The sequence below is a fragment of the Camelus bactrianus genome, chromosome 34 (genome assembly GCF_048773025.1).
Source record: "Camelus bactrianus isolate YW-2024 breed Bactrian camel chromosome 34, ASM4877302v1, whole genome shotgun sequence".
Taxonomy (NCBI): domain Eukaryota; kingdom Metazoa; phylum Chordata; class Mammalia; order Artiodactyla; family Camelidae; genus Camelus; species Camelus bactrianus.
Window position 1 is genome coordinate 3,044,763 of NC_133572.1, and position 25,513 is coordinate 3,070,275.

Consider the following 25,513-nt stretch of genomic DNA (forward strand, 5'->3'; position numbering starts at 1 on the left):
CAAGGGGTGGGCCATTCAGCTCAACTTCAGTCTTAAAACTAAACTAGCTACGTATGACTTTTGTCACTGAACCTGTCTGATTGATCCTTAAAAAAAGATGACGATGAGTAAAAGAGTTTATAGGTGTTTTGTGTTCCTCATATGAGAAGCATTACATGAACCCAAAATACATGACAGTCTCCACACACATCAGTAACTGCAAGCATGTAAATACACCTTTACAAAGGCAACGTTACTCAAAAAGATTGTAAAGCCTGAACTTCTGCAGCGGTATTTTACAAAAAGGACTTACTTTACTGTTTATAAATAAATCAACTAACCCTGACCTTCAGAAAGGCAGATTTTACCACATCAATATACTAAGAACACACAACTATTAGGGAAAAAGACATACCTGCAAAGTCTATCCTGTAGCTGAATTTGGAAGTAGTAAAAGAAATGGAGCCACAAGGGTTTGTTTTGAAGCTTTTTTCGATATCTTCACTGCTAACTGAACACTGAATGTTGGTATCCGGCTTTAAGACAAACCAGAAAGTTTCATTTACCAGCTGTTCACATTAATGGCTTGGCCACAGCATGGTGCTGTGGGCACAGAGACAGAACAGAGGGGACAAAGGAAGCTTACTAGTCACCTGCTCTAGTTCCAAATACACAGGGAGCACCCCAGCTAAGACGGCATGTTGGAAACGGCTTAAGGATTTCCGGCAAAGAAACGTCAACAACTGGTTAGAAGGGCTTTTTCCAAGTTATGAGCATTTTTCCGAATTACGGCAAACATTACACTTCCTAAGTGGCTCAGACCGCGTCTTCTTTGAGCAGCCTTGTAAGTCTAAAAAGACCACAAGCTTGGCGTGCAGGTGCACCTCGCAGCATAACCGTGAACTGGCTGTGTGACTGCGGACAAATGACAGAACTGTTCTGAGTTTCACTGCCTGTGTAAGGCCGAGGGTCAACATCTGCTTTCAGGTTGCTGTCAGGACAGAGGAGAAAACACGTGTGCAACCCCTAACCTAGTGCCAGGCGCACGGATGCGTCTAACATGGGCCATCTTCCCTTCCACTGTGTGTCCGCCAGACCGGGCCTGGACCTGCCCACACGTGCCCAGGCTGTGCAGCTCTCTGTACACACAGTGAACACACACCATCTCCTCAAAATAAATATTGTGAAAGCCTGGGGAAGGAAAAGAGGGCAGGACCAAGAGAATTTCTAATCTTTCTTTTGCTCATGCTATCTGATCTCCTGAAGGTCTGATTTCCTTCAGGTGCCGCCTGTGCGCCTTCCTTACACGGGCAGGATGATACCGCGGTGAGTCCAGGTCCCTCCTGCCAGCCGCGAGGGAAGGGGTACCTGGAACATGTGCCACTTCCCACACTCCGCCAGGTAGAACCAGCCCCACTGGGTGTCTGACGTGTCCATCTCATCCACCTCGCTGTCGACTGTTTTGGAAAAGAGCTCTTCTTTGTGGAACATCTCCTGAAATGCCAAAGAGACAGGGAAGAGACAGTTTCTTTAAGAAGCCATGTGCTTCTCAAACATCATTTTCACTCTTAGCAAGAACAGCATTCCATGTGTCCTTCCCACGTGATGTTTAAAAGCAGCATTCCACCTTGCACACAGGATCTGAAGACAAGCATTTAAAAATGCTGAATATCGCTGCTTAACAGAAAAGCCGGACAGTTAGACACGTCAGCAGCATATATCAGTGCCCGCTCAGCCACTTACATAAGCTCTGTCAGCACCTATAAGCACTCGGGGTTCGCAGTACAGGGCCAAGAAATTCCTGTCTTATCGAATGTTCAGGTATTTGGACAAAAGGATCCAGGCTCTCAACTAGTTAACACCCAATACAGCTGACTTGTTTTAAATATTCATTATTTCATTTAATGGCATGGAAAGACATTTATAATATACAGTGTTCAGTACAAAGAAGGTTACAATAAATAGAAATAGGATGATCCAATTTTAATAAAAAAATACATCTACGCTTACCCACGTAATTGTTTGTGTGCGTCTGTATACGTACACGTAGGTGTGTGGATGTGCACGTACGCACAGAGAAGGTCTGGATGGATACACAAACATTTATCACAGCTTTCCCTGAATGTTAGCATAATAATGGTAACTGGCACCCTTAGATGGCTCCTACTGTGTGCCAAGTGCGCTCCTCAGAAATGTACGCGTGACAACTCACCTGGGCCTCGCAACCACGCTAGAAGACGCGCGCTGTCGATATCCCAAATTTACAAATAAGGAAACCCGGGCGCAGAGAGGGCACACAATGACGAAGCCAGGCCTCCGGGCCAGGCGGTCTGGATCCAGGCTGTGCACTCAGGTACCACGGAACCCGGCCTCAGACTTCCTTGTCAATGACTTCATCATCTTGTTTCTATCAAGTGACTCATGTGCACATTATTTTTGAAAAGTTTTAAACATTCTTGGGTAGAGATTGCAATGAAGAGGACGTCATAAGAAAAGGGGCAAAGAGGTGAGTCAAGGAAGATGAAACTTTATCTGGGATGTGGCTTTCTGTCCTCATTCTTCAAGGGTTTTTTAAAAATTAATAATTTAAATGTGCACAAATTAATAAATGAAAATATTCTCCTTGCAGAAAATCAGAACGTTCGAGATAAAGCTAAAGACTGTTTTGATCATCACTTTCACTCCTGATAATGTCTTCCTTCCTCAGGGTTACCCGATGCTGATCACTTACTGTGCGTCTTTCAGACTGTGTGTGTGCGCACGCACGTGTGCGTGTGCGCACGCACACATACAAACACACATAATTACTGGTGATTTGTTAAAAATTTTATTTCCTGCATCTTTGACTTTCCCTTTTTTTACAAAGAATATGTGCTCCTTGGGTAATTTGGAAAATATTTGTTTTAAATTTGATCATTCAAAGTGCCCATCCATTTCCAGGAGCACTGTGACCTGGGATGTCTCTGTCGCCTTGTCTGGGCCACAGTTTCCTCTTGGCAAAGTGCAGGCGGAAGGCTCCCTCCTCGCAGGGCTGCTGCTAGCGATGCTACTTGGTGTTGCAGGAAGGCCCACGCAGTGCCTGAGCTCAGCGAAGTGGGGTTACTCTGTATTCGTGTCTGAAAACTCTCTCTAAGGAATGCTTCAGGATGATGTTCTGGATTTTTCCTTCATGTCTTAAAGCGAACTGGATGCTGAGAAATGGAAACCAGGACCCCCTTGGAGCAAGAGCTGCAGATTTAATTCCGCGTTTGCCTTGTGTATTTTAACCAAATAACAAAGCCAGTGACTTAAAGTCTCAGATCAGCTGTGCAGTTAACTCCTCGCGGGCCCTGTTCTCCCTTCTCTTACTTACTGTTCGCACAGTTTGCCCATTTTACTGTGAGAGACCAAGAGAGCAAGAGGGACCTAGTTAGAGCTTTTCTGCTGAAAACAGCCAGAAAATTTTGGAAGGATGCATTTGAAGGAAACGGTTAAGATAAATATTTGGCTTCTGGGTTCTATCTTTAGTAGAAAAGGAAACGGGAAATAGGAAAGCAGCCTTAACACAGCATACACACAGCAACACGCGCGCTCGGCTGCGTCACACTGGCCCCTCGGCCACGCTGTGACCCAGGTGGGTCACACGTGGGAGTGTCTCACCGAGGCCATCCAGGACGCCCTGTCACACCCAGCTCTGGGCCCAGGACAGGCTCGCCTCACATTCATCCGCGTTCAGAGGGGCAGCAGGACACACAGGCAGCACTGCGCCGAGCGCTCCTGAAGCCCCTCAAATTGTACAGAATTCCTCATCAGTTTACACTGCTTTTTCCTCCACAAGCTACAGTACAGAAGTCATTACCCTTCAGTTAATGTTGGGGAGGAAGAAGAGCAGAGAAAATCAATGATGCTGTGCAGCATCACAGCTGGCGGCTCAGAGAGATTACAGAATCGCCCGCGGCCTCCCTGAGCTGCCGGCCCCACCGCCCCCTCCTCCCGTCCGGCAGTGGTCCCTCTGGCCTCGGGGCCAAAGTGACTGCTCTGCTCCACAGATGCTACTTCTTTTTCAGAGACTCAGCTCGTAAGACTCACTGATGGTTTTCCACAAGTTCATCCTCCACAGGAGTGGCTCTTCTGTATAATCAGGCTCAAAGAGTTCAGTCGTGCTCAAATGAAAAACTTTAAAATACTGTAACCATAGTAGTAATGAGGGTAGGACATTCACACAGGGAGAAAAGGAGCGTGCGCCAGCTGTCCGTCCTGAGGCGGCGATGGATGTGAGTCAGCTGAATAAATCAGATCGGCCAGTACGCCGTCCTCTGCCTTGATTTTCCAGTTTTTAACTGGCTGACAGTGACACCGACTGTACATCAGGCTGTGGAGGAAAACAGCTGGTGAGAAGTGGACAGGCTTTCTGTAAAGTTTCAAGTTTGGTGAGTATGCTGGTGCCACATGTCGACACTGCTAGCTCCTCCAGTGGGAGTATTTACAGAGCCTGGGAGCATCAGCTTGAAAGGCCAGGTGGAAAATGAGTTTAAAGTCAAAATCCTGATCTATAGGAGAAAAATAATGCCACCTTTCCAATTGGTTAAACCCTTTCTGATGAGTTTACTAAAATAAACAAAATGTGATTTATTTTTTATATTTTTATAAAGTTTTATGTTTAAAACTATATTAAATATACATTTTATCTATTTTATATTTAAAATATAATGTTTTAAAATCTTATTTTAAATATAATTTAGTATAAGCATAACACCTTGAGGAAATTATAGTTGGTAATGAAAACTTCCTTGTCTCTTATAGGAAAAAGGTCCAAAACCTGACAGCAAAAGTTTAAAAACAGGGTGGAACTTCTGGAATGACACAGAAGGTGCAGCGGGCCCTCTCCCCAGCAAAACTACATTTTAACTGGTGAACGTTACTTAAAACGACAACATTCAGAGTTTCTGAAAATCGTCCTAAGAGCATACGGCAAATGGAGAAATAGTATTCAAGAAAATCTACTAAATCTCGGAACAGGCAAGAGTCTGGCAACTGAGCCCAGACCTGCTCCACGAGCCTGCCTCGGCCAGGTGTGCCCCAGGGCTCCACCTCGGGCGTGTGCAGACAGGGCCACGGGCTCCCTTTCCCTCCAGCTCCCGGTCTGGGGCCAGGTCCACGCTGGACGGCGCAGGCTGCCCAGGGGCGCAGCAGGTCTCTTCTGGGCAGGCAGCACAGGGGCCTGTCTCCTTTCCCCTCACCGGTCCCCACGCGTTTGGTGGAAGCCCTAGTCCAGGCCCAGCCGGCCCTGCATGTGGGGCCCTGGTTGCTACCACCCCGTCTGCAATAAGGGTAGCGGTCTCACGGCAGGCGGAGTAAGTCAGCAAGACCACGGGCCGCCCCCCACCAACCAGTGCCCACCTCAGAGTGGGGTGTCACTCTAGGAGGAGTGGGCTCCCACCTCCAGCTCCAGGTGCAGTGACACAGCGGAAAGGCACGCCCTAAGGACAAAGGCCCATCTCTCTGCCAGAGGGGACTACGTGGAACAGAGAGGAGAGAACCTCGTGCTAACAGCACTGTCAAAAAAACGGGAAATGGGCCTGAAGCTGGGACACAGGGAATCTGGGGCAGCCGGGAAGAGCCCTCCTGGGCTGACCGTCAGCCGTGGGCGTCGGGAAGGCTGATGCTGACGAGCTCCTGCTGCATCCACTGCATGCACCCAGGAGCGGTCAGAGGTCACGCGGCAGACGCGACTACACTCCCAAGGCTGCATACGGATCCATCAATGCCGGGTGGGAGCCCCACTGACACAAGGGGCTTAAACATAACCTCTGACCAAGCACGGCCTGACCCACGACTGTCCTTTCTCCACTGATTCTGACTTGTATAAAAAGTCAGTTGTCTATATGTCTGTGGGCCTATTTTGGACCCTCTGTTCTGTGCCATTTTCTCTACCTTGATAGCCATACCACACTGCCTTGAGTACTGTGGTTTCATACTGACTCATTAAATCAGGTCGTGTTAGCACTCCAAAATTTGTCCTCCTTTCCCAGCACGGCTTCGGCTAGTCTAGGTCCTTTCAGTTTTGATTGGGGTTGAAGAGTGATCTATTGGAAGAACTGCCATTAACAATATTGAGTATTCCAACCCATGATCGAGGTGTATCTCGTGACTCATTTGGGTATGCTTTCACTGTCTTCAGTGATGTTTTGTAGTTTTCAGTGTATAGATCCTGCATATCATTTATGCAAGATTCACGACCGAGTATTTCATATTTTTCAGGCTATTGTAAGTGAAACTGCATTTTAAATGTCAATTTCTGATTGAGTGTTGCCAGTGTACAGAGATACACTGATTGGGGGTATGGTTCCTGTATCCAGCAGCCTTACTCACTAGTTCTAGATTTTTGGACATTCCATCAGATTCTCCACATAGGCATCATATGTAAACATAAACATAGCTTGCCTTCTTCCTTCTAGCACATGCTTCTTTTTTGCTCTTTCTTTTTCTTGCCGTATTGCACTGGTTATAATCTCCAGTACCATGCTGAATAAAGAACGGGCACCAAATCCTTGTTCCTGATCTTAGTGGGAAAGCATGCAGTCTTTTACTATTAAGTTGGATATTAGATAGAGGTATTCTACAGATGTCCCTTGTGTCAGGGGTCCCCAAGATCACCATCAGGCTCACAAGAGAAGAACTCACAGGACACAGAAGTTGTTCTATGCATGGTTACAGTTTATTACAGTAAACGTACACAGAGTAAAATAAATACATATACATATATGTATACAGACGGAAAAGCAGGTGGGATGAAGCCCAGAGAAAACCACATCCAAGCTCCTAAGTGTCTGCTCCCAGTGGAGTCACACAGGATACACTGAATTTGCCCAGCAACCATGTGTGACAAGTACAGTGCTGCCAACCAGGGATGGTCACCTGAGCACAGGTATCCAGGATTTTTATTGGGAGTTGGTCATGTAAACATACAGTGCCTGTGTGAATGACCTCGTTGCCAAAGTCCCAGACCTCCAGAGGGAAGGCAAGAACCCACCATAAGTCACACTGCTAGTATAAACTATCTGGGCAAACTGGTAGAGCATGGCTGAAGACCTCGGGCATGCAAATACACTCATTCGACAAATAACTCCAAGAGTTCAGTTCTCTGGAGCTGGACAAAGGGTCGTCATGGAAATAGGCCTTTCTTGAGAATGTGCAGGGTCTGAGTAACCCAGGCCTGCTGAGTTAAGCCTTTTCTCCTCACCCTTCATCAGGCTGAGAAAGCTCTCCTGTAGTCCCAGGTTGCTCAGAGTTTTTATCAGGAATAGATACTGGATTCTGTCCAGCGTTTTTTCTGCATGCATTGAAATAATCATACGGTTTTTCATTTTAGTTTGTTTGTATGATGAGCTATACTGACTGCTGTTCAAATATGAAACCAACCTTGCATTGTGGGGATAAACACCATTTGGTAATGATGCATTAACCTTCTGATATATTGTTAGGTTTGATTTGCTAAAATTTTGTTTATAGAATTTTTCATCTATGTTCATTACTAATACAGGTCTGTAGTTATCTGATAATGTCTTTGCCTGTTTTTGGTATCGGGGTAATGACAGCTTCATAGAATGAGTTGTGAAGTATTACCTTCTCTTCAATTTTCTAAAAGTTTGTGCAGAATTGGTATTATTTCTTCCTTCACTGTTTGTTAGAATTCACCAGTGAAACCACTGAGCCTAGGGTTTTCTTTGTGGAAATTCCACACATTTAAGTTCTTTGGTAGCTATTGGGCTGTCCATGTTGTTTGTTTCTTCTTGAGGGAGCTGTGGTAGTTTGTCTTACAGAGAACGTGTCCATGTCATCGCAGCTGCCGTACTGATTGACATTAAGTTTTTCATAACATTCTCTTTCTCCTGTGATTCTTTAATGCTTGTAGAATACATCGTGATGTTCTCTCCTTCATTCTCAAGACTGGTAATTTGTATTCTCTTCTTATTTTTTCTTTTGGATTCATTGATTTTCTCTGTTGTTTTCATTTTAGTGATTTTCACTCTGAAGTTTCTTTGCACCTGCTTGAGTTTAATTCACTCTTCTTTTTCTCTTTTCTTAAGGAGGAAGCTGCGGTCATTGATTTGTGACATTTGTTCTTTTCTGACATAAGCATCAGTACAGCTATAAATTTCCCCCTAAGTACTGGTTTAGCAGCATACCACAAATTTAATGTTTTCATACTTTCTATTTCCCCTTTTTATTTCTTCAACCAATGAGTTATTTTCAAGTGTGCTATTTATTTACCAATACTTGAGGATTTTACAGATCTAATTGAATTTTACTTTAATTCCATTTTAATCAGATAGCATACTTTATATAATTGGAATTTTTTTAAATGTACTGAGACTTCTTTTATGGCCCAAAATATGGTCTATCTTGTTAAATTTTCTCTGTGTAGTTGAAAAAAATGTGTATTCAGCTGCTGTTGGGTATAATGGGCTACAAATACCAATTAGGTCAAGCTGGGTAACAATGTTGTTCAAGTCTTCTATGCCTGGCTCACTTCTGTCTACTCACTCAGTCCATTACTGAGAGAGGAGCATTACAGTCCCCACCTAACAGATAATTCCGACGGGATCATCCACCTCTCCTTACAGCTCTGTTAGTTTTGCTTCAAGTATCTTGAAGATCTGTTATTAGGTGTATAAGTATTTAGGATTGTTACTGATTAACTCACTTCTTTATCATCAGGAAATGATACTCTTTATCATGAATAATATCATTATTTGTGAAATCTACATTAATATTAATATACCACTCAAGCTTTCTCTTGTCTAGTGTTAGCACTGTATCTCTCTTTCCATTTCGTTTTACCCTATTTGTGTCCTTAAATTCAAAGTGTGTTACTTGTAGGCAAGTTACTTACAGTTGGGTCTTGTCATCCACTCTGACAATCTGCCTTCTTTTTTTTATTATTGAACTATAGTCACTTTGCAATGCTGTGTCAGTTTCTGGTGTACAGCATAACGTTTCAGTCATACATGAACATACATGTGTTCCTTTTCATATTCTTTTTCATTATAGTTTACTACAAGATATTGAATATAGTTCCCTATGCTACATAGTAGAAACTCTTGTTTATCTACTTTATATATAGTAGATAGTATCTGCAATCTGCCTTCTAACTGGGGTGTGGAGAGCATTTACTTTGGTATGATTATTGATATGGTTAGGTTTAAGTTTATCATCTTGCTATCTGCTTTCTATTTGTCCCATCTGTTCTTTGTTCCCCTTGTCATTTTCTATCTTCTTTTGGATTGAGTACTTTTAGGGTTCCACTTTATCTCTTTTGGTGCCTTTTCACACACTCTAAAACCCACTCTAATTGAGCCTTTCTAGCTTCTGGCACAGCATCTCCCACCACCCTCTCTCTCTCACTTTCTCTCTCTCTCTCTCTCTCTCTCTCACACACACACACACACACACACACACACACAGGCACAGGCACTTGCCAGGATCTCCAATGAGCTTCACATTACTAAATCCTAGCACTTTTATCAGTTCCTATCTAATTTGACCTCTCAGTAACATTTCAGGTTACCCTCTGTCCTGAATTACTCTTTTCTTGGTTTCCATGAAATCACATCCTCCAGATCATCTTAGCCTTTGGCCACAAATTCTCAATCCTTTGCACTTTGACTTCTACTCAGCCTGTAACTCTTAGGGCTCCTGGGGCTCAGCCTTAGCCCCTTTTTGTCTTTCTCAACACCATCAAAACCTGGTCCTCAAGAATTAGGAAGTGGTTCACAGGCATTTTCAGGGGAAAAAATTATGAAAGAAATCTGTTCACATATAGTTTGCAAAGCTGAAATATAATATTAATAACAATTTTCACAAAAATTCTTTTTTTAAGTCACCAACTCACTGTAGTATCTCATTACGTTCAGTCTGTATTAATCAGTTCATATCAGTGAGTGTTCAGCAAATACGATGATGTAAAATCAAAGCAACTGTCACATAATTTTCAAAGCTCCACATCAACTGGCTTTGTTGACAAGGACAGAGGAGAGACCAAGGCTGCGAGGCGTTCTCCAGCTAACACAGCCAGAAGTCTTGATATTGCTGAGAAGCTGTCCATCCGAATTTAGTGCCCAGTTTAACCACTGAGTCAAAAAACAAGCTACTGACAATACCCTTTTATTGAATGCCTCTGTTGGAAGTCACAGCTTATCAGTGACACATGATATGGAAGAGTGATTATTACTATTTGAGTGTCTTGATGTTTATTTAGTTTTAAAACTGAACAAACTGCTTGTGAGAAAATGCTGACCAGCTCTCGGGGAGTACAGCCAGTGCGCAACGCGGCAGGGGTGCTCGACGTTGCGTTCCCTTTATCAGTGAAGGCCCGTGTTCAAGGGAAGGTGGTTTTCATTCAGGCAATGATACTTCTGTGAGCTCGGACAGAGGGTGAAAAGAGAGGAAAAGGTGATGCTGGGTTCCCAAAAGATGTCTAAACATGTGGGACAGCGTGAAGTCAACAGTGCGCCTCCTGCGAACACATGTACGTATGTACATGACCGGGACGTGCGCTGGACACCAGAAACTGGCACGCTGTTAAGGGACTGCACTTCAATAATTAATTAATTAATTAATTAAGTTACAAAAAGAACACACAATGTGCCTCCTGATTGTAACTGAGTGTTGGAGGAAACAGTGAGAACTGAACACCAGCAAGTCCTGATGACTCAGAGTGTGTCCTCCCAGACGCTGAGGAGAGAAGCGGCGGTGCTGGCGACGTTACTCTGCCCACTCGAGTCTACCGGCTGCGAGGTCAAGAGGGCTGACAAGAGCTTCTGAAAGGAGGGACGAGCTAAAAACATTTCTTCACGGTGCTGAAAATACCGAGTCATTCTCGATTTCCAGAAGTATATAGCTGAAATAAATTCAGCATCTTAAATTAACCTGAACCTACTCCTTTAAGACCAAAATACCCAAATTTTTAACGCTGAGAATAAGATACCAGGCTTCTCAGTCACCACACTATGCTGCGAATGGCTCAGCTGCTAGGGGGTGAGTCCTTCCCCGAATCTGATGGTTCTCCGCTCATCAGAGGGTGAGACTGACTCACTACTGTGGATATAGACAGAATACAGCCAGCGTTACAGCAAACATGAACAGATACTTTCCAGATGCTGAAGTAATCAGAGTATCCATTTGCTCCCATCTTCCAAACATTCAGGCTGCTTAAAACATCCACCCCTACAATTATTTAATATTTTACACCTATCAGTGTGGCATCTGACAGAGCACTAGGAACAGTCTCCCCATAATTTCTCAGTCCGGTATTCCAAAACCTCTGACGGGGCCAGCGAACACTAGCTGCAAATCTTGACAATCTGTAACACTGTGGGATTTCCTGATTTACCAGAAATAGAGGGTAAAAGATCAAAGTGTCTGGGTCTAACCCACATCTCAAGCTATCTATCAAGTTAGAAATGTACTTTGTAAGAGGCTGCAAAAATAATATCTTTTTAAACAATAAAAACATTAATCATTTAAAAAATACTGCATTATTGTTTAAAGCCGGTGATCTGCATGGGTGATGAAAATTTGAGAAACACTGTCCCAGGGATCTGACTGACTTTGATGAATTTAACAGCCATCTATCTATTTAGGCTGAGAACAGAACTGCAATTTCTAGCCCAGCCTTCTCTGAGCTCGACTCCCTTATCTGACTGCCTCTGTGACTCATTACGGGAATGTCTCACAGGCACCCTCAACCTGTAACAGGCCCCACCAAACTCCTGGCCCCCTCCATGTCTCACTGTTTTCCAGTCTCCCCATCTCAGAAAAGACTCTCCTCTTCCCAGCCGCCTGTGCCAGAAACTCGGCCTCCATCACTCCCAGTGCAGCCGGGGCTGGCCCACTCCTCTCTCTCCCCACTCAGTCCAGATCACCTTCCCTCTACCCTGGACGACACTAGAGCTTCCTCGGGGTCTTCCAATGGCCTTTCTGATGCCCTTCAGTATAAGTTTTCAATTGCTGCTGAAGCAAATGGCCACCAACGCTGTGGCTTACAACAACACAACCTACAACTGCACAGCCCCGCTGGTCTGACGCGTGACTCACTGGGCTAAAATCAAGGCGGGCTTGACCCCTTCCGGCGGCCGTCCCGGGGGAACCTGCTTCCTTGGCTTTTCCAGCTTCTAAAAGCCACCTGCGCTCCTTGCTTTGCAGCTCCCTTACTTCATCTCTGAAGCCAGCACCGCTGTGCCTCATCGACTAGTCTTCCATGGCCACACATCCCTCGACTCACCTCTGTCTTCATCTTATACTTTTAAGGACTCTTGTGTTTGTGTTTGTATTGGGCCCACCTGGATCATCCAAGATATTCTCCCTGCCATCTGTCAGCCGATTAGCTATCTTAATTCCTCTTTGCTGTGTAACCTAACACCCCGCAGTTTCCGGTGACAAAGACTTGGGTATCTCTGGGAGGCCGCTACCTTGCCTAGCACACCCTCTAGTACACAACTCATTTTCCACACAGCAGCCAGAATGATCTTTTTCAAAACACAGATATGTTCATGTCACTTCCTATGTAAAACCCTTTGATGGCCCTAACTCGTCCAAGAACAAAGTTCAAATCCTAAAAAAGTGCCACAAAGCCACGCATGGCCTATTCCTACTTACCTACTGGCCCCGACTCCTGGTTCACCGTGTTCCAGCCACACTCGGCTTCTCTCTCAAGCTCCTCTCTGCCTCAGGGCCTTTGCTCGTGCAATTTCTGCTGTCTCAACAGCCCTCCTCGCCTCCCTCCCAACCTTTATCTGGCTAACTCTGGTTCAGCCCTTCAGATCTCTGTGAAAGTAACTCTCGCCGGATGGCCTGACTTGACCTCCCCGCCCAGAGCCAGCTCCTCCTGTTACACATTTTATTGTCCTCTTCTCCTTGCAGAGCGTTTTACTACAGTTGCAGTTCAACGTTACTGTGCGATTACTGGCTCACTATCTGCCTCCCTGCACCGGGCTGCAAACCCATGAGTGCTGGGGCCTATTCGGTTCTGCTCACCACTGTAAGCCCGGGGACTTAGAACTGACTGGCTTACAGCTGGTGCTGAATAAATAAACCAGGGCATCAGACAGTCTTTCCCAAGCAGGTCTAGCTCTAGGAGAGGAGCTGCGTAAGCCAAGGCCCTGGGCGTGCTGCCTGAGCCCCAGGCCGGGGGCCACGCTCGGAACAACGCCTCGCTCCCACTTCAGACCTTTACCACAAACACCCATCTCCAGTCTGGTCCCAACTCTGGTTTCTCCCCGATCCTGAAAGCTCTTAGCCTCACTCCTTAGCCTTGCTGTGACCACCATGCCAGCCCTGGAAGGCCACATGATTTCTGTCCTCCTGCTCACAGGCTGCATTACTGGAAAAGTTCTGAACACACGGGCGCTGGTGTGGCAAAAATGCAGCTCAGGAGTCCCTCCGTGAGTGCCGACTCCCTGCGACTCTTCCCACAGGCTCTTTCCCACTCACTTTAAATCCTGTATCCTAAGTGAGATTGGAAGGAGTGCATGTCCTGGAATCAGAAAGTTCTGGGTTTAGAACCTGGCTGTGTCCTCATTCAGAAAGCATGCCACACTTTGAGGCTTAGTGCCATCGCTAAAAAAGAGGACAACCAATTTATCGGTCCCCACGTCACCGAGGTGCTGGGGGCCTCCACGCGGCCCCGCCCCAGCTGCTAGGAACCGGCCCGCCACGCTCCTCTCTGAGCTCAGCTAAGCCCACGACCAGCGCGGTTACAGAGGAGGCCAGGAGGGCCAGGCCGTCGGTCACGAACCCCCGAGCGCATGCTGCTCCGGGAACACATCTCCATAGACACTACGTTCTCTAGAACTTTCACTGCCAGGAGCACACCCTGCCGCTGCCCTCCTCCCACCTGGGGGTATGACTGTAACATACACCACCCGCTCAGACGAGAGGCCCCGCAGGGGTCGGCGGCCACCCCACCCCGCCGACAGCCCTCTGGCCTCGGCCTCGGATGGACGAGGTCCTCGCAGGGACGACCATCAGACGTGCACGTTCTCCACTTCATCCTCCACCCAAGCCACGCTGGCTGTTCTCTCTCACTTCCCTGGGCTCTGGTCATTTTGCTTCCCCTGACCTTTCCATAAGACCCCTTGTGTAACTCCAACACCTAGCTCAAGTGTAACTTACGTCAATAAACCCTCCTGGTCCCCCAGACACCCTCTGGCAACACCTTCTCCACCCAAACTTGATCTCCAGGCCCTTGAGGTCCGTGTTCACCGCCCCTCCAGTGTCTAGAGCGGTGTTTTATAGGCAGTTGGTGCTTGTTCAGTATTTGCTGACTGACTGAGTGAGATGGTGACTTGATGTCTGGGGGAGACACTAACTCCTGGAGGGACGACCAGCAGAGCTGCCCGTCCCCCAGCTCAGAAAAGGGACCGGGACTGAAGATGGGCACTGGGGAGGCACAGCTGTCACCCAGAGAGCTGCAGCCTCGGGGCCCACCCAGAAAGGACGTGCTGAGAGGACAAACTGGTTGCGGGAGGCGACTTCAGGCGCAGAAGGAGGCAGCGCAGCCAGGTCAAAACTATGATTCAGGGATAAGTCACAGGAAGGAGAAGGAAGCCAAGGAGCACAGCCCCAGGAGATCCAAAGAAAGAGCCTGCGGGAAAACACCTCTCACGGCATGAATGCTGCAGAAAGACAGAAGAGACTGGGGGTGGCCCAGTGGCGCTGTGTGTGGTGGCTCCGCAGTTCTTGGTGGCCTCCCGGCAAGTCAGGTGCTGGAGCGGACGCAGGGCTGGGGCTGAGGGACGGGCAGGAATGACAAAACGTGTGGGACTGGTCCCTCAAGAGGCGGGACAGAGAAAGGAGAGAACCGCAGCGCCAAGGGAGTCCGCGAGCAGCTGTGAACATAAAGTAAGAGAGAAAACGCTGGCCCAGCAGGTGGAGCCCGGCACGGAGGCAGCAGCGTCATCACGGCTCCCACCGAGCGGCAGGATGGAGGCAGCGAGGACACGGGGGGGACACGGGCCTAGGGTAGCTCTGCGGCTCACCCACCTGCGCGGTCTCAGGAGCGTCGTTCCCTCCTCCCTTGGCTAACCCAGCAGACTGTTCTGACCACATGAGTCAATAAGAGAAAAGGAATCTGGGGAGAGTTCATCACTCTCTATAAGGTAAGAGTTTATTACTGCAATAGATGATTTGTTACTTTTACAGATGTTTGTCATTTTTCATTTTCGCTCATCAGAGAGAAGCTGTAATACTGGTGTACTCACTCTTAACTCCAGTAAAGAAGGATAAGACAGCGGCAGAGACAGAGAAAGGCAGGACCACGTCAGGGTGCGCAGGGTCAAGGCACCGATGGCGTCCCCTCCAGCTCCTGTCTACAGATCTTGCCCTTCTCCTAAACTGGAGACGTCAGTCAGGGCCACTCCCCCAGGCGGATGAGAACGGCCAGGAGGCCGGTTCACACCAGAGCCCAGCGTCTGCTGCTCGGTCAGTCTGTCTGCCTCGGGGTGGGGGAGGCTCAAGCTCACCCCCTGGTGTCTGGTCAGTGAAAGTGAAAGGCTGGAGGAGAAGCATCACTGACCTCATGACTGCCTTGAAAAATACAATAAAATTGTGTCCTGAGATAAAGCTTATTTATAGCTCCTTGGTGATGGTGTTTTAGGTTCTTTGCACCCAAGAAAATGTTGCAAATTCAGCAGTGATTTTCCACATTCAAACTGTGACACGGAGACTTTCCACATGTAAGGGGTTTCTGGGTATTACCATGGCCAGAGTCAGCGCATTATTTCCTCAAAACACTTGCAAGTGGAATACAGTATCACGCAGAAGGCATGTTTGCAGTAGGGGGTATATCTGCAGACCACAGGTGGCAAATCAAGGTCATAGATGCTACCAAAAAAAAATTACAGGGCGAAGCTAGGCAGCAGGCTTCCATTTTAAAGCAGTTTGCTATGGCCTTCCTCCACAAAGTAGAATTTATTATATCATTCAATGGAAAGGAATGGTAAACAGTAATTGAAATTGATGGGTAATACAAAAGTCATCTGTATTTATCTTTCAGATGCATTGTGGTTTTTTTTTTTAAAGCCTCCCAGATATGTTTGGCTTAGGCAAACATTAAAATTAATTTTTATTCCATGAGTACAGCTGGACATACCATCCAGATGCCTCTTCTATTAAAAGAAACTAAGAAATTACAAGAGGAAACTCATTTGCAGAATGTGGATTGTATTTTTAAAGACGGAAACTGCCCTTATGGACAGCATTTATATACTCAGAGGAAGACAAACAGTATCAGTAAGAAAACACAGCAGCACTAAGACCTAGCAGTGCAGCATGAAAAGGGTCAAAAGAAAATTTCAGGATTATAGGTGGAAAGCTCACCACTGTTAACAAAGTCAGCCTGCTCTACTGAAATCAAGCGAAATCACTGGGGTGATTTCAGAGAAAACTGAACATTCCTTCCAAAGGAAGGAGATAATGCTATAACAAACCAAATATGGGAGATATTCATTAATACCTTTATAATCCTCACAGCCATACAAGTGATCCAACAGCAAATCCTGATTTATATGGTGGAGGAGGGAGACTGACTCATGGGAGCAAAAGCCTCTTCCTAGTCCTGATGCAATCCCCTCTGTTAATTCAAGGGATATTTACTGAGCGCTTACTATATGCCAGGCCCTGCTCTCTAATTTGAGGATACCAGAGTAAAAGAAACAGACAAAAATCTCTGCCTACATGGAGCTTGTAACGTAGTGAAGAATTTAAAACATGTGGCTTTAGGCGAGACATGTACTTGGATGACTGAGGAAAAATTATTATTACGGAGAAATCAGGCAGAGAAGGACTGCCAATAAAAACAACACACACACACACACACACACACACACACACATACCTACATAATAATATAGAATAAAGACTGTTGACAGTCAAACTGAATACATAAGCAGGGAGCACATTCTCACAATTTGAAATTATTCTTACTAAAATCAAATACCAGTAAGTGCTTTCCTTTGATGTGGCCTTAAATTAAAGGGCTTTGTAAATGCACTTAAAAAAAAAAAAAGGTTCTTAGATGATGATCACAGTTGTATGACGGCCTGGGATAGAAACGGAAAGTCCAGACCAACAAACTAGTTTGTACTGGATAAAAACTTAAAAACATAAGGGAATTTACTGATAAAATCTCTAACTTTTCTGGAAATATGTTCTAGGAAAGGAAAAAAAGAAGTTCAACGATTTGCGGATACGTGATTCTGCCATTTTTCCAGTCCCCTCGAAGGCGTAAATAGTGTATCTTTGCCCCGTTACTAGGGTACCGCACCTCTAACAGGAGACTGACTAATGGAACACTCCTGGCAAGCGGATTCCATTCTCCCAAGGCTGCATATTACATAAATGAACGTATAAAAGCTAACTAAACAAAAACACACGCAGACACAATGCAAATGCCAGAGGGAGACACAGGACCTGTAGCGGAAACGCTCCAGCTCATCAGTTCTGTCCACTGGAAAAAACCTCAGAACTTCACCGTCTAGAGGCTTGGAACACACGCTCGGCACCCCTACGTTTTCAATGGCTGTCCCCCAAGAAGGGAAAAGGAGCCCTGACGGTCCCTCTGAGCCCCTCGCTTTAGACTGGGGGTGGGGGAAGCTGGCAGGTACACCTAAGGCCAAGGACGAGGATAGGTTCGAAGCCCAGGAACAGCCAGAAAGCGAAATGCAAAGTTTAGAGAGACGGTGGGGGGGACGAGGGCGGAGAAACCACAGCAAGTCAGAATCAATCACCGGGACAGGACAGCCACTCGGCGCCGGGACCCCGCCGAGCCGCCGTCTCTGCTCGGGAGGCCCGGGGTCTTTGCGCCCCCGGAACTCAACAGCCGGCCTCGCCAGCCGAGGGGGAGCAATTCCCGGGAACCCCTCCCGCCCTCTCCCGTCAACCCCGCCCATCGGTCCGCCCCGTCCCGCCCGGCTACTCACCGGATTCGCTTCCCACATAACGGTGGCGAAATCGAGCGGAGAGAGCCTGGGGGAAGGGGCTGGCCGCGGGGCCAGGATGCTGGGTTTTTCCTGAGGGTCCCAGGAGGTCAAGGCACCGAGGCGCAATCTCCACACAGGCCTCCTTCTCCCCCTCCCTGTCACAAGCCGGCGTCTTCGGACCCCCAACTCCCGACTTCCGGCCGAAGCCGGCCAATCAGCGCCAGCTCCGCCCCGCCCCCGGAAGCTCGCCCCGCCCCCACGTTCCCTTCCGGGCTCGGCGCGGAGTGGGAGGGGCTTGCGAGGGTCCGGGTGGGAGTGGAGGTTAAAGGGCGCCCAGGGCTGTTTCCCCGCGGCCACGCTCCCTCCGCTCGCAGGGATGCTCGACCCTTGCTGGCCGTCCTTCCTCCCGTATTTACTGGTCACCGTATAGTGAGTGTGGTGCCCAGAGGCAGACAGGGGTGGGAAGTAGTCTCCTGTGGGCCAGGCTTCCAGAGTGGCCCGGGTCCTTGCGTTCAGAACGGAGGTGATAATGGTGTCGAAGGGTGTGGGCCGGTCCCTGGCGACGCCTCGCGCAGCGCTTGGCAGTGAGCGAGGGTCATTCGCCAAACGCGGTGCTAGGGAGGCTCCGGAACGAACAGGACTGACCCATGTGCAGTCCCCATGGAGCTTAGAGTTCAGAGAAAAAAGTAAGAAGTAAGTAAAGTAAGTAAATGAAAAGGTGCAGTGTGGCTTCTGGGTAGCACGGCAGGTACAGGGCTCTTTGAGAGCGCGCTTGCCTAGCACAGGCTGCCTGCCTGCCCCCATACGTTCCCCCACCCCCAAGACATTTAAGCTGAGATCTCAAGGATGTAGTCCTAAGGAAGTTCCCTGAGTAAAGAGAGTCTGCAAGAGAGGAGGAATCTTACAGGCAAAGAAGGAGCATCTGCCTATAGGAAGTGTGAAAACAGACATGTTAAGATCCACCTGAGCTCCCCTATACCTCCAAACATTAAAAATAAATATATTTTTTATTTGATCAAAGCGTACCTACAGATTTAGAGCTTGATTTTTTTTTTCACTTACTATGATGTGGATATCCTTCATTCCAAAACATATGGGAAATCTGTTTCACCATTTTAAAGTAGACTCCGAGCATTCCAGAGCTTTGATGTATGTTACTCACATAGGCATCTGAGATAATGCCTTGTGACAGATATTTAAGTACTTTTCAGTTTTTCACTATTCCAAAAAATGTAGCAACAGGCACTTCCATACAGGCATCTGTAAGTTTGTTCATTAACCTTGAAATTAGTTCTTAGAAATGGAATTGTTCAAGAAGAGATGATGGAAATTTCAAATTTTGATACATATTGCCAAACTACACTCAAGAATAGTGTGTAATTTTGAAATCTCTAATTTATTCTGATAAATGAATTGGGATAGGGACCTTCACTTCACCTTTTTGTAAATTTAATTTTTGCCAAATGGTTAACCGGTTACCCTAGCCTCACTTATTGAATAATCTGTTCTTTCCCCACTACTTTGAAGTAACACCATTAATCGTAAACTAAATTAATCACTATATATATATTCTCATTGTTGTATTAACCATCTGCTTATTCATTCCATGCTGTGCTACACTGTTACAATTATTATAGTTTTTTCTCTATGTGAGTAATATATCTGCTTTCTCATGAAGCAAGTCCTCTCCTAATTCCCTACTTTCCAAAAATTTCACAGTCATGGGTCCTCCTGTTCAGGAAAACACCTCTTCATGTACTGAGGTCTCTTATCTTTTAAATACATTAAAGCTTCTTTTCCCCATAGAGATTTACACGTGTCTTGTTAATTTGTTCTCAGATGTTGCATAGATTTTGTTGTTATGTGGGTGAGATATTTTTCATTGCTGTAAGTTGGAAAAACCATAGGTTTTTATGTATTTGTCTTGAATCCTACCACACTGTGAAAGTGTCTTACTTGTTTTAATAGCTTGTCAACTGATCTCTCTGAATTTTTATTTCGACAGTTGTATCATCTACAGATAAAGCAATGTTCACTCTTCCTGGTGCATTGGCCAAAACTTCAGAAAAGTTTTGAATACAGGACAAGATAACAGGCATTCAGTCTTTAATGTGGTATGACAAGTATTTGCCCTAGTCGGTGTTAGCTATTCCTTAAGTACACTATCATCTTTAAAGAACTTTCTTTCAAAATACCATATGAGATCGCTCATATGGGGAATCTAAAACAAACAAACAAAACAGAAATACAAAACAGAAACAGACTCATAGACATAGAATACAAACTTGTGATTGCCAAGGGGGCGGGGGGTGGGAAGGGATAGACTGAGATTTCAAAATGTAGAATAGATAAACAAGATTGTACTGTATAGCACAGGGAAATATATACAAGATCTTGTGGGAGCTCACAGAAAAAAATGTGGCAATGAATATATGTATATTCATGTATAACTGAAAAATTGTGCTCTACACTGGAATTTGACGTAACATTGTAAAATGATTATAAATCAATAAAAAATGTTAAAAAATTAAAAAAAAAATAAAGAACTTTCTTTATATTCCTGATTTACTACATGCTTTTATTTGGGAAAGGATGTTAAGTTTTATCAACTGCTGAGCTCTGGTACTATATTCACGTCTACTCTGACTCCTTAATATAATGAACTATACCAATAGATTTCCTAATGTTCAGCTCATACTTACCTTCTTGAAATAAACTCTGCTTAGCCATATATTCATTTTTCCTTGAATAAACCGCTGGGTTCAATTTATTAATCTCTTATTTAGGAATGAAATACATTTATATTGGTGAAATTGGTCTGTTGCTACAGGTGTTTTTTTGTGATTGTCTTGAACAAGTTTTGCAAAGCGGACAGCAGCAATGTAAATAATTTAGGAATTAGCTCTTCCTCAAAGGTGGAGATGCTTTTTCACAAACCTAGTTTAACTGGGAAGACTAGGACCAGGCCTCTGCGTGTGGTGGGGTTGGAGCTGTACTTCATTTCCCTGAAGACCTGGGGTCGCCTGGGCTGGTGGCCAGAGAGCAAGTCGGAGAGAACGCAGCTGACCGGGATGTACAGCAGGTGGATGCGTTGTTAAAATGACTGCTGCGTCCCGAAGTCGTATGAAGAGAACACATTTCATAAACTGAGAATAGTTGTGAGCACTTCAGTAGTGATTTTCTCTTACTATTCTGGGCTTATGGCCACTGTTGAGCTAGTATGGGGAGGGACCTTCGATTAACATTTATTTCTGGGGTCACAAACTGATAGCTAATGACTTTAGCATACAAAGTGTTTTAAAAAAATTATGCATACTGACCATGGACACTAGTTTTCTCAGGAAAGCCAGACAAACAGAAAACATTTTCCTTTATCCTTCACGTTTTCTACGTGGGTTCTGGGCGGAGATGTCTTAAGCCAGATGCTAAACCCAGCCCAGGGATCCTGAGTGATGGCAGCTCTCTGAATGCCAAGGGAGGAGGGAGGACATGCCCCAGGGGAAAGGAGAGGGGAGGGGGAAAAAAGGAGCAGAGGAGACCTCTCTCACCTCTGGAACGCAAGAAAATAATCCATGGAGAAGACAGTAGGGGAAGGAAGAGGGTGGCCAGGTAAATTTGTAGAGAAAATAATCTCCCCTAAGACAACAGAAAGAGAAAGGAGAACCAAGCATGTGGTGGGGTGCAGGATATAGTGTTAACTATTGTTTGAATGTTCTTTTTATAACTGTTTTTGCTTTTAAAGGCCACATGTACAGCCAGAAATGGGGAGGGGGCACTAGGCGTGCATATGGGACACGGGCTGGACTGGACAGAAAGGGGCGGCGGGAGACCGGAAGAGGCGCAGAGGGGGAGCCAGGGACCAAGAGAGGGTCCAGGAGTGAGGCTGAAAAAGCTGCATCTGTGCCCAGCGGCCCTGGATGTAAAGACCCAGCCTCAGCCTGAACAGGAGCCAACAGTGGGGCAGCCCAGACTCAGCCCTGCCGCTGGGGTCTGGCGCGCTAGCTGCCCGGCAGGGGTCAAGAGCGGGAATGAGGAGATGAAACGTTCGCTGAAGCCGAGATGAGCATTCCCGGGAAAGAATTTTTTTTTTCAAAACATCAAAATGAATCCCGTAAACCTTCCTAATTAGGAAACACGACGAGGAATTAAATTCAACCGGAAAAAAAAAAATGAAGTGCTAACTAATTCCCTCCCACGAAATGGCAAGGCTCCCTTGCAAACGCGCTGCCGATTAGCCCGCGCGGCGGCGCGGGCATCAGCATGCAGCTCACAGCTGCAGTCGGAGCAGTCGGCCGGCCGCGGCGGCGGGGTGTGGCCCTGCTCACTAGGGGACGGGCGAGTCTGACAAGGCGCTGGGCCGCCACGCTCCTGGCTGGGGCTCTCCTTCCAGAAATGCCACTTAGCGTCTTCAGTCATCACGCTGTGAACAAGGACTTACAGGGGATGCTCTGGAAAAGGACAACATACACGGCTTAGGAGAGAGTGTGCAGCTTTGGGGTGAAAAGCGGAAAGCAGGAAGGCCCAGCCCTAAGAAGTCATTTTAAAAATTAGGAGCGGAGGAGACACGTGCAAGCCCCCAGTGGTGGAAAGGGCCGCGGGAGGGGCACGGCCTGCTCTGGGGCCGCTGCAGACCTGCGGGCTTCCGCCGGTCCCTAAGGAGCGCACCCGAGGGAGATGGAGAAACCACGGCAGATTATCCACCAGGTTGTCCACTGTGAGCTGCCACTCTTCCATTCCTCATTCTGCAAATATTCAGCAAGCGCCTTCCATGTTCCAGAAGCTGTCTCTGGCCTCTTAGGAGGTACCATCGAATACACTGGAGGAAAATCCCCACCCTTGTGGAATTTACGTGCTGGGCGAGGTGGTGGGTGGGCAGGCTTTGGGTTGGGGGGACGGACACAGACAATGTAATAAATAAGCACATTGTATAGGATGCTATGGGGAGACATGAGCCACAGAGAAAATGTAGATAGGGGTAGGGGGTATTGAGAAGGTTCGGGATGGTCCTCCCTGAGAGAGTAACATTTGAGGAGGTACGGGGGGAAATGCCTAATGACATCTGGGCCAAGAGTATTCCGTGCAGAGGGAACAGCTGCTTCGGAGTTCCTAAGGAGAGCACGTGCGTGCGTGCGTGCGTGTGTGTGTGTGTGTTTTTGGAGGGGGTGCGGCGCAGATGGGACAGGGCCCGGTATAACTACGCGCCTGGCACTGTTGTAAACTGTGCACATTAACAAGCATCGTTCTCACGGCAACCCTACAAAGCAGGTACTCTCATCACCCCCTTCTACAGACAAAGGAAGTAAGGCACAGAGAGATCACTGAACTTGTCCAGGGACATCCAGCCCTTGGTGCCTGGCTTCAGAGCTCCTGATCACCACTCTCCATGGTTTCAATTCTCCCACTTCTGACACCAGCCCTGGTTGCCCAGTTGCAACTGGAATTCAAGTAACTCCCCTAAGATAAATTTATGATCTTTAGAAAGAAGCCACTGCTGTTTCCTGCTTTATGGCTTATCGCCCTCTCCCTGGGCCTCTGCCCCTTCTCCCACCACCCCGAGAACTGCTGTTTCCTGCAAGTTCATCACTGGGGTCCGTTGCTTCTGCCCAGAAAATCAAAGAAATGTCTATCAATAGTTTATGGCTAGATTTATGGGTAAATGGATAAATGGCTAGACAGACAGTTTACGAACAGGCAGGTTTATGGAGAGAGTTTATGGGTAGATAGATTCAGTTTAGTAGGGGCGGGGGTGAAGGGGTGCTTCTGTGATTAATAACACAGACCACAAGGAGACAGGACTGAGCATAAACTGCATTTAAAAACTAGACACCAACTTGCCTTCTACTCCAGCAGGCGCTGGGTGGGGACGTGTGTTTGTCTCCACTCTTCTCACCTTCTCTATCCTGTTCTCTCGAGACACAGCACTTTTCTACGAAAACCCACTGAATAATGCAGCTGAAGTGGAGGAATCGTATGGTATATGAATTATATCTCAATAAGTCTGTTAAAACAATTAATTGTTTAAAAGGCTAGGATCTTGGCTCTCCCCTCCCTGGTTTACCATCTGACCTGTCTCCTCAGGGACCGAGAACCCCCACGGAAAAATGTTCACTTCCTCAGCTCCAAGCACAAAAGTTACAATTTTGTTTTGACTCCAAGGCTTACAGCATTATGCCAAGGAAGATTCTTTCCCATTATACCTTCAAGACCAATTTTCCTTACAAATAGTAACATTTTTATGTTAAGACAAACACACACATATTGTGGAGAAGAAGGCAGTGTTCACACACACTGGTGAGTTTGAAGCAGTTCCTGGCTCCGGGGTGGCGGCCCCCAGCAGGGGGTGAGGTGGCCACTATGGGACACACCATGTTAATGTCCAGAGCGTCAGGGGCTGACCCAAGTGCTGGTTCTCATTAGCCGAGTGATAATAAGCAAGCCACATGCTTTCGGGACCTCCGTTTCTCATATAAAAGATGAGATCATTGGACCAGGTAAACCCAAGGTTGCTGCCAGCTCTCACAGCCCCTGGTCTGACGTCATAAGGAGAGAAGTCAGATGCTGGGCTCAGAGACATCAGCCAAGATGCCCAGAGATACAGGGAGCAAAAGATACATTGTGTGCCTTTGAGGAACGGTTCATTTACTGGAGGAGATGAAAAAGAGCCACGTGAGAGTCTTGATAAATGTATGAGTTAAATATACAAACCATCCAAAGAATGCCAAGGACAGGGAGCAGCTGAGAATGCTGAGCGATCAGATCCCTGGTCCAGATCACCTTGCTTTTTGACTCACCTGTGCACCTAAAGCAACAAGGGAGCTCTTAACCTGCCAAATCCTGAGCCCCATGGGTCAGATCTCCTGACACAAAAGCACTCCTGGTCACTTTTGTGTCGACACAAAGGCTTCGAATCACAGAATAAGAAACTCTCAGAGCAGAAGACGCTTCTCAGCATCATCCAGTCCAAACCTCTCCATCTCCACTTAGCACTTGGGATGATGCTGGTCTCCTGCTTATAATATTTTTATTTGATAGACTGTCCTTAACATTATCCTTGATCCTGCATAATCCTGAAGCTACAACAGGAATGCACATAAAATCCTTCTCTTCAAAGCCCAGTGGATGACGTAGGAAATGGCTTTAAGATGAGTCTTATCATCGGCATAGAGTGGGGCCGGATCTGCCCAGCAACCACGTCGCAAAAATTGTTTGTGCGTTTCCCTGCATCTTCTTTTCACACTCCCCGAGGCTGTTTCTGAGCATTTCTGCAAGTCTCTGCTTACAGGCCTTTCGTCATCTTAAACTGCCCTGAGTTCTTTAAAAAAAAAAAAAAAGTGAAATGAAAGGGAAATAGAGAGGAAAAATCACTGTGATCTCTCCCATTCAATTTGTTCATTTTCATTTTTCCTGGGAGATCTGGCCTCCTGGATTAATATTTACTCTAAGGACTAGACTGAAAACTGGCATCTCTAGGTAATATCTCGGGGAAGGCCTGCCTGGATGATACAGGAATATTAAATACTTGGCCCCTAGAGGTTTCTTCCAATCCCAAAATTCTGGGGTCCAGAAAGGAAGGG

The 25,513-nt window shown here is 46.5% G+C and overlaps 1 protein-coding gene across 4 annotated transcripts in view; it reads right to left on the reverse strand.

Moving 5' to 3' along the window:
* PARP11 (poly(ADP-ribose) polymerase family member 11) overlaps positions 1-20,059 on the reverse strand; it is a 34,361-nt gene extending 14,302 nt beyond the window's left edge. Inside the window, exons 1-4 of one of the 4 annotated variants that reach the window (XR_012503906.1) lie at positions 17,940-20,059; positions 1,348-1,473; positions 633-894; positions 395-515 (exon numbers count right to left, since the gene is read on the reverse strand). Coding sequence is in view for 1 of the 4 variants with exons in the window: in XM_074357250.1 (XP_074213351.1) it covers positions 395-515; positions 1,348-1,473; positions 17,940-17,957 (265 nt within the window). In the remaining 3 variants the exon portion in view is untranslated. Of the gene's footprint in view, positions 1-394; positions 516-632; positions 895-1,347; positions 1,478-17,939 lie in introns of those variants that run through there. The other 3 variants (XM_074357250.1, XR_012503907.1, XM_074357251.1) reach the window with 3 other exon arrangements.
* Between the last annotated feature and the right edge of the window lie 5,454 nt (positions 20,060-25,513).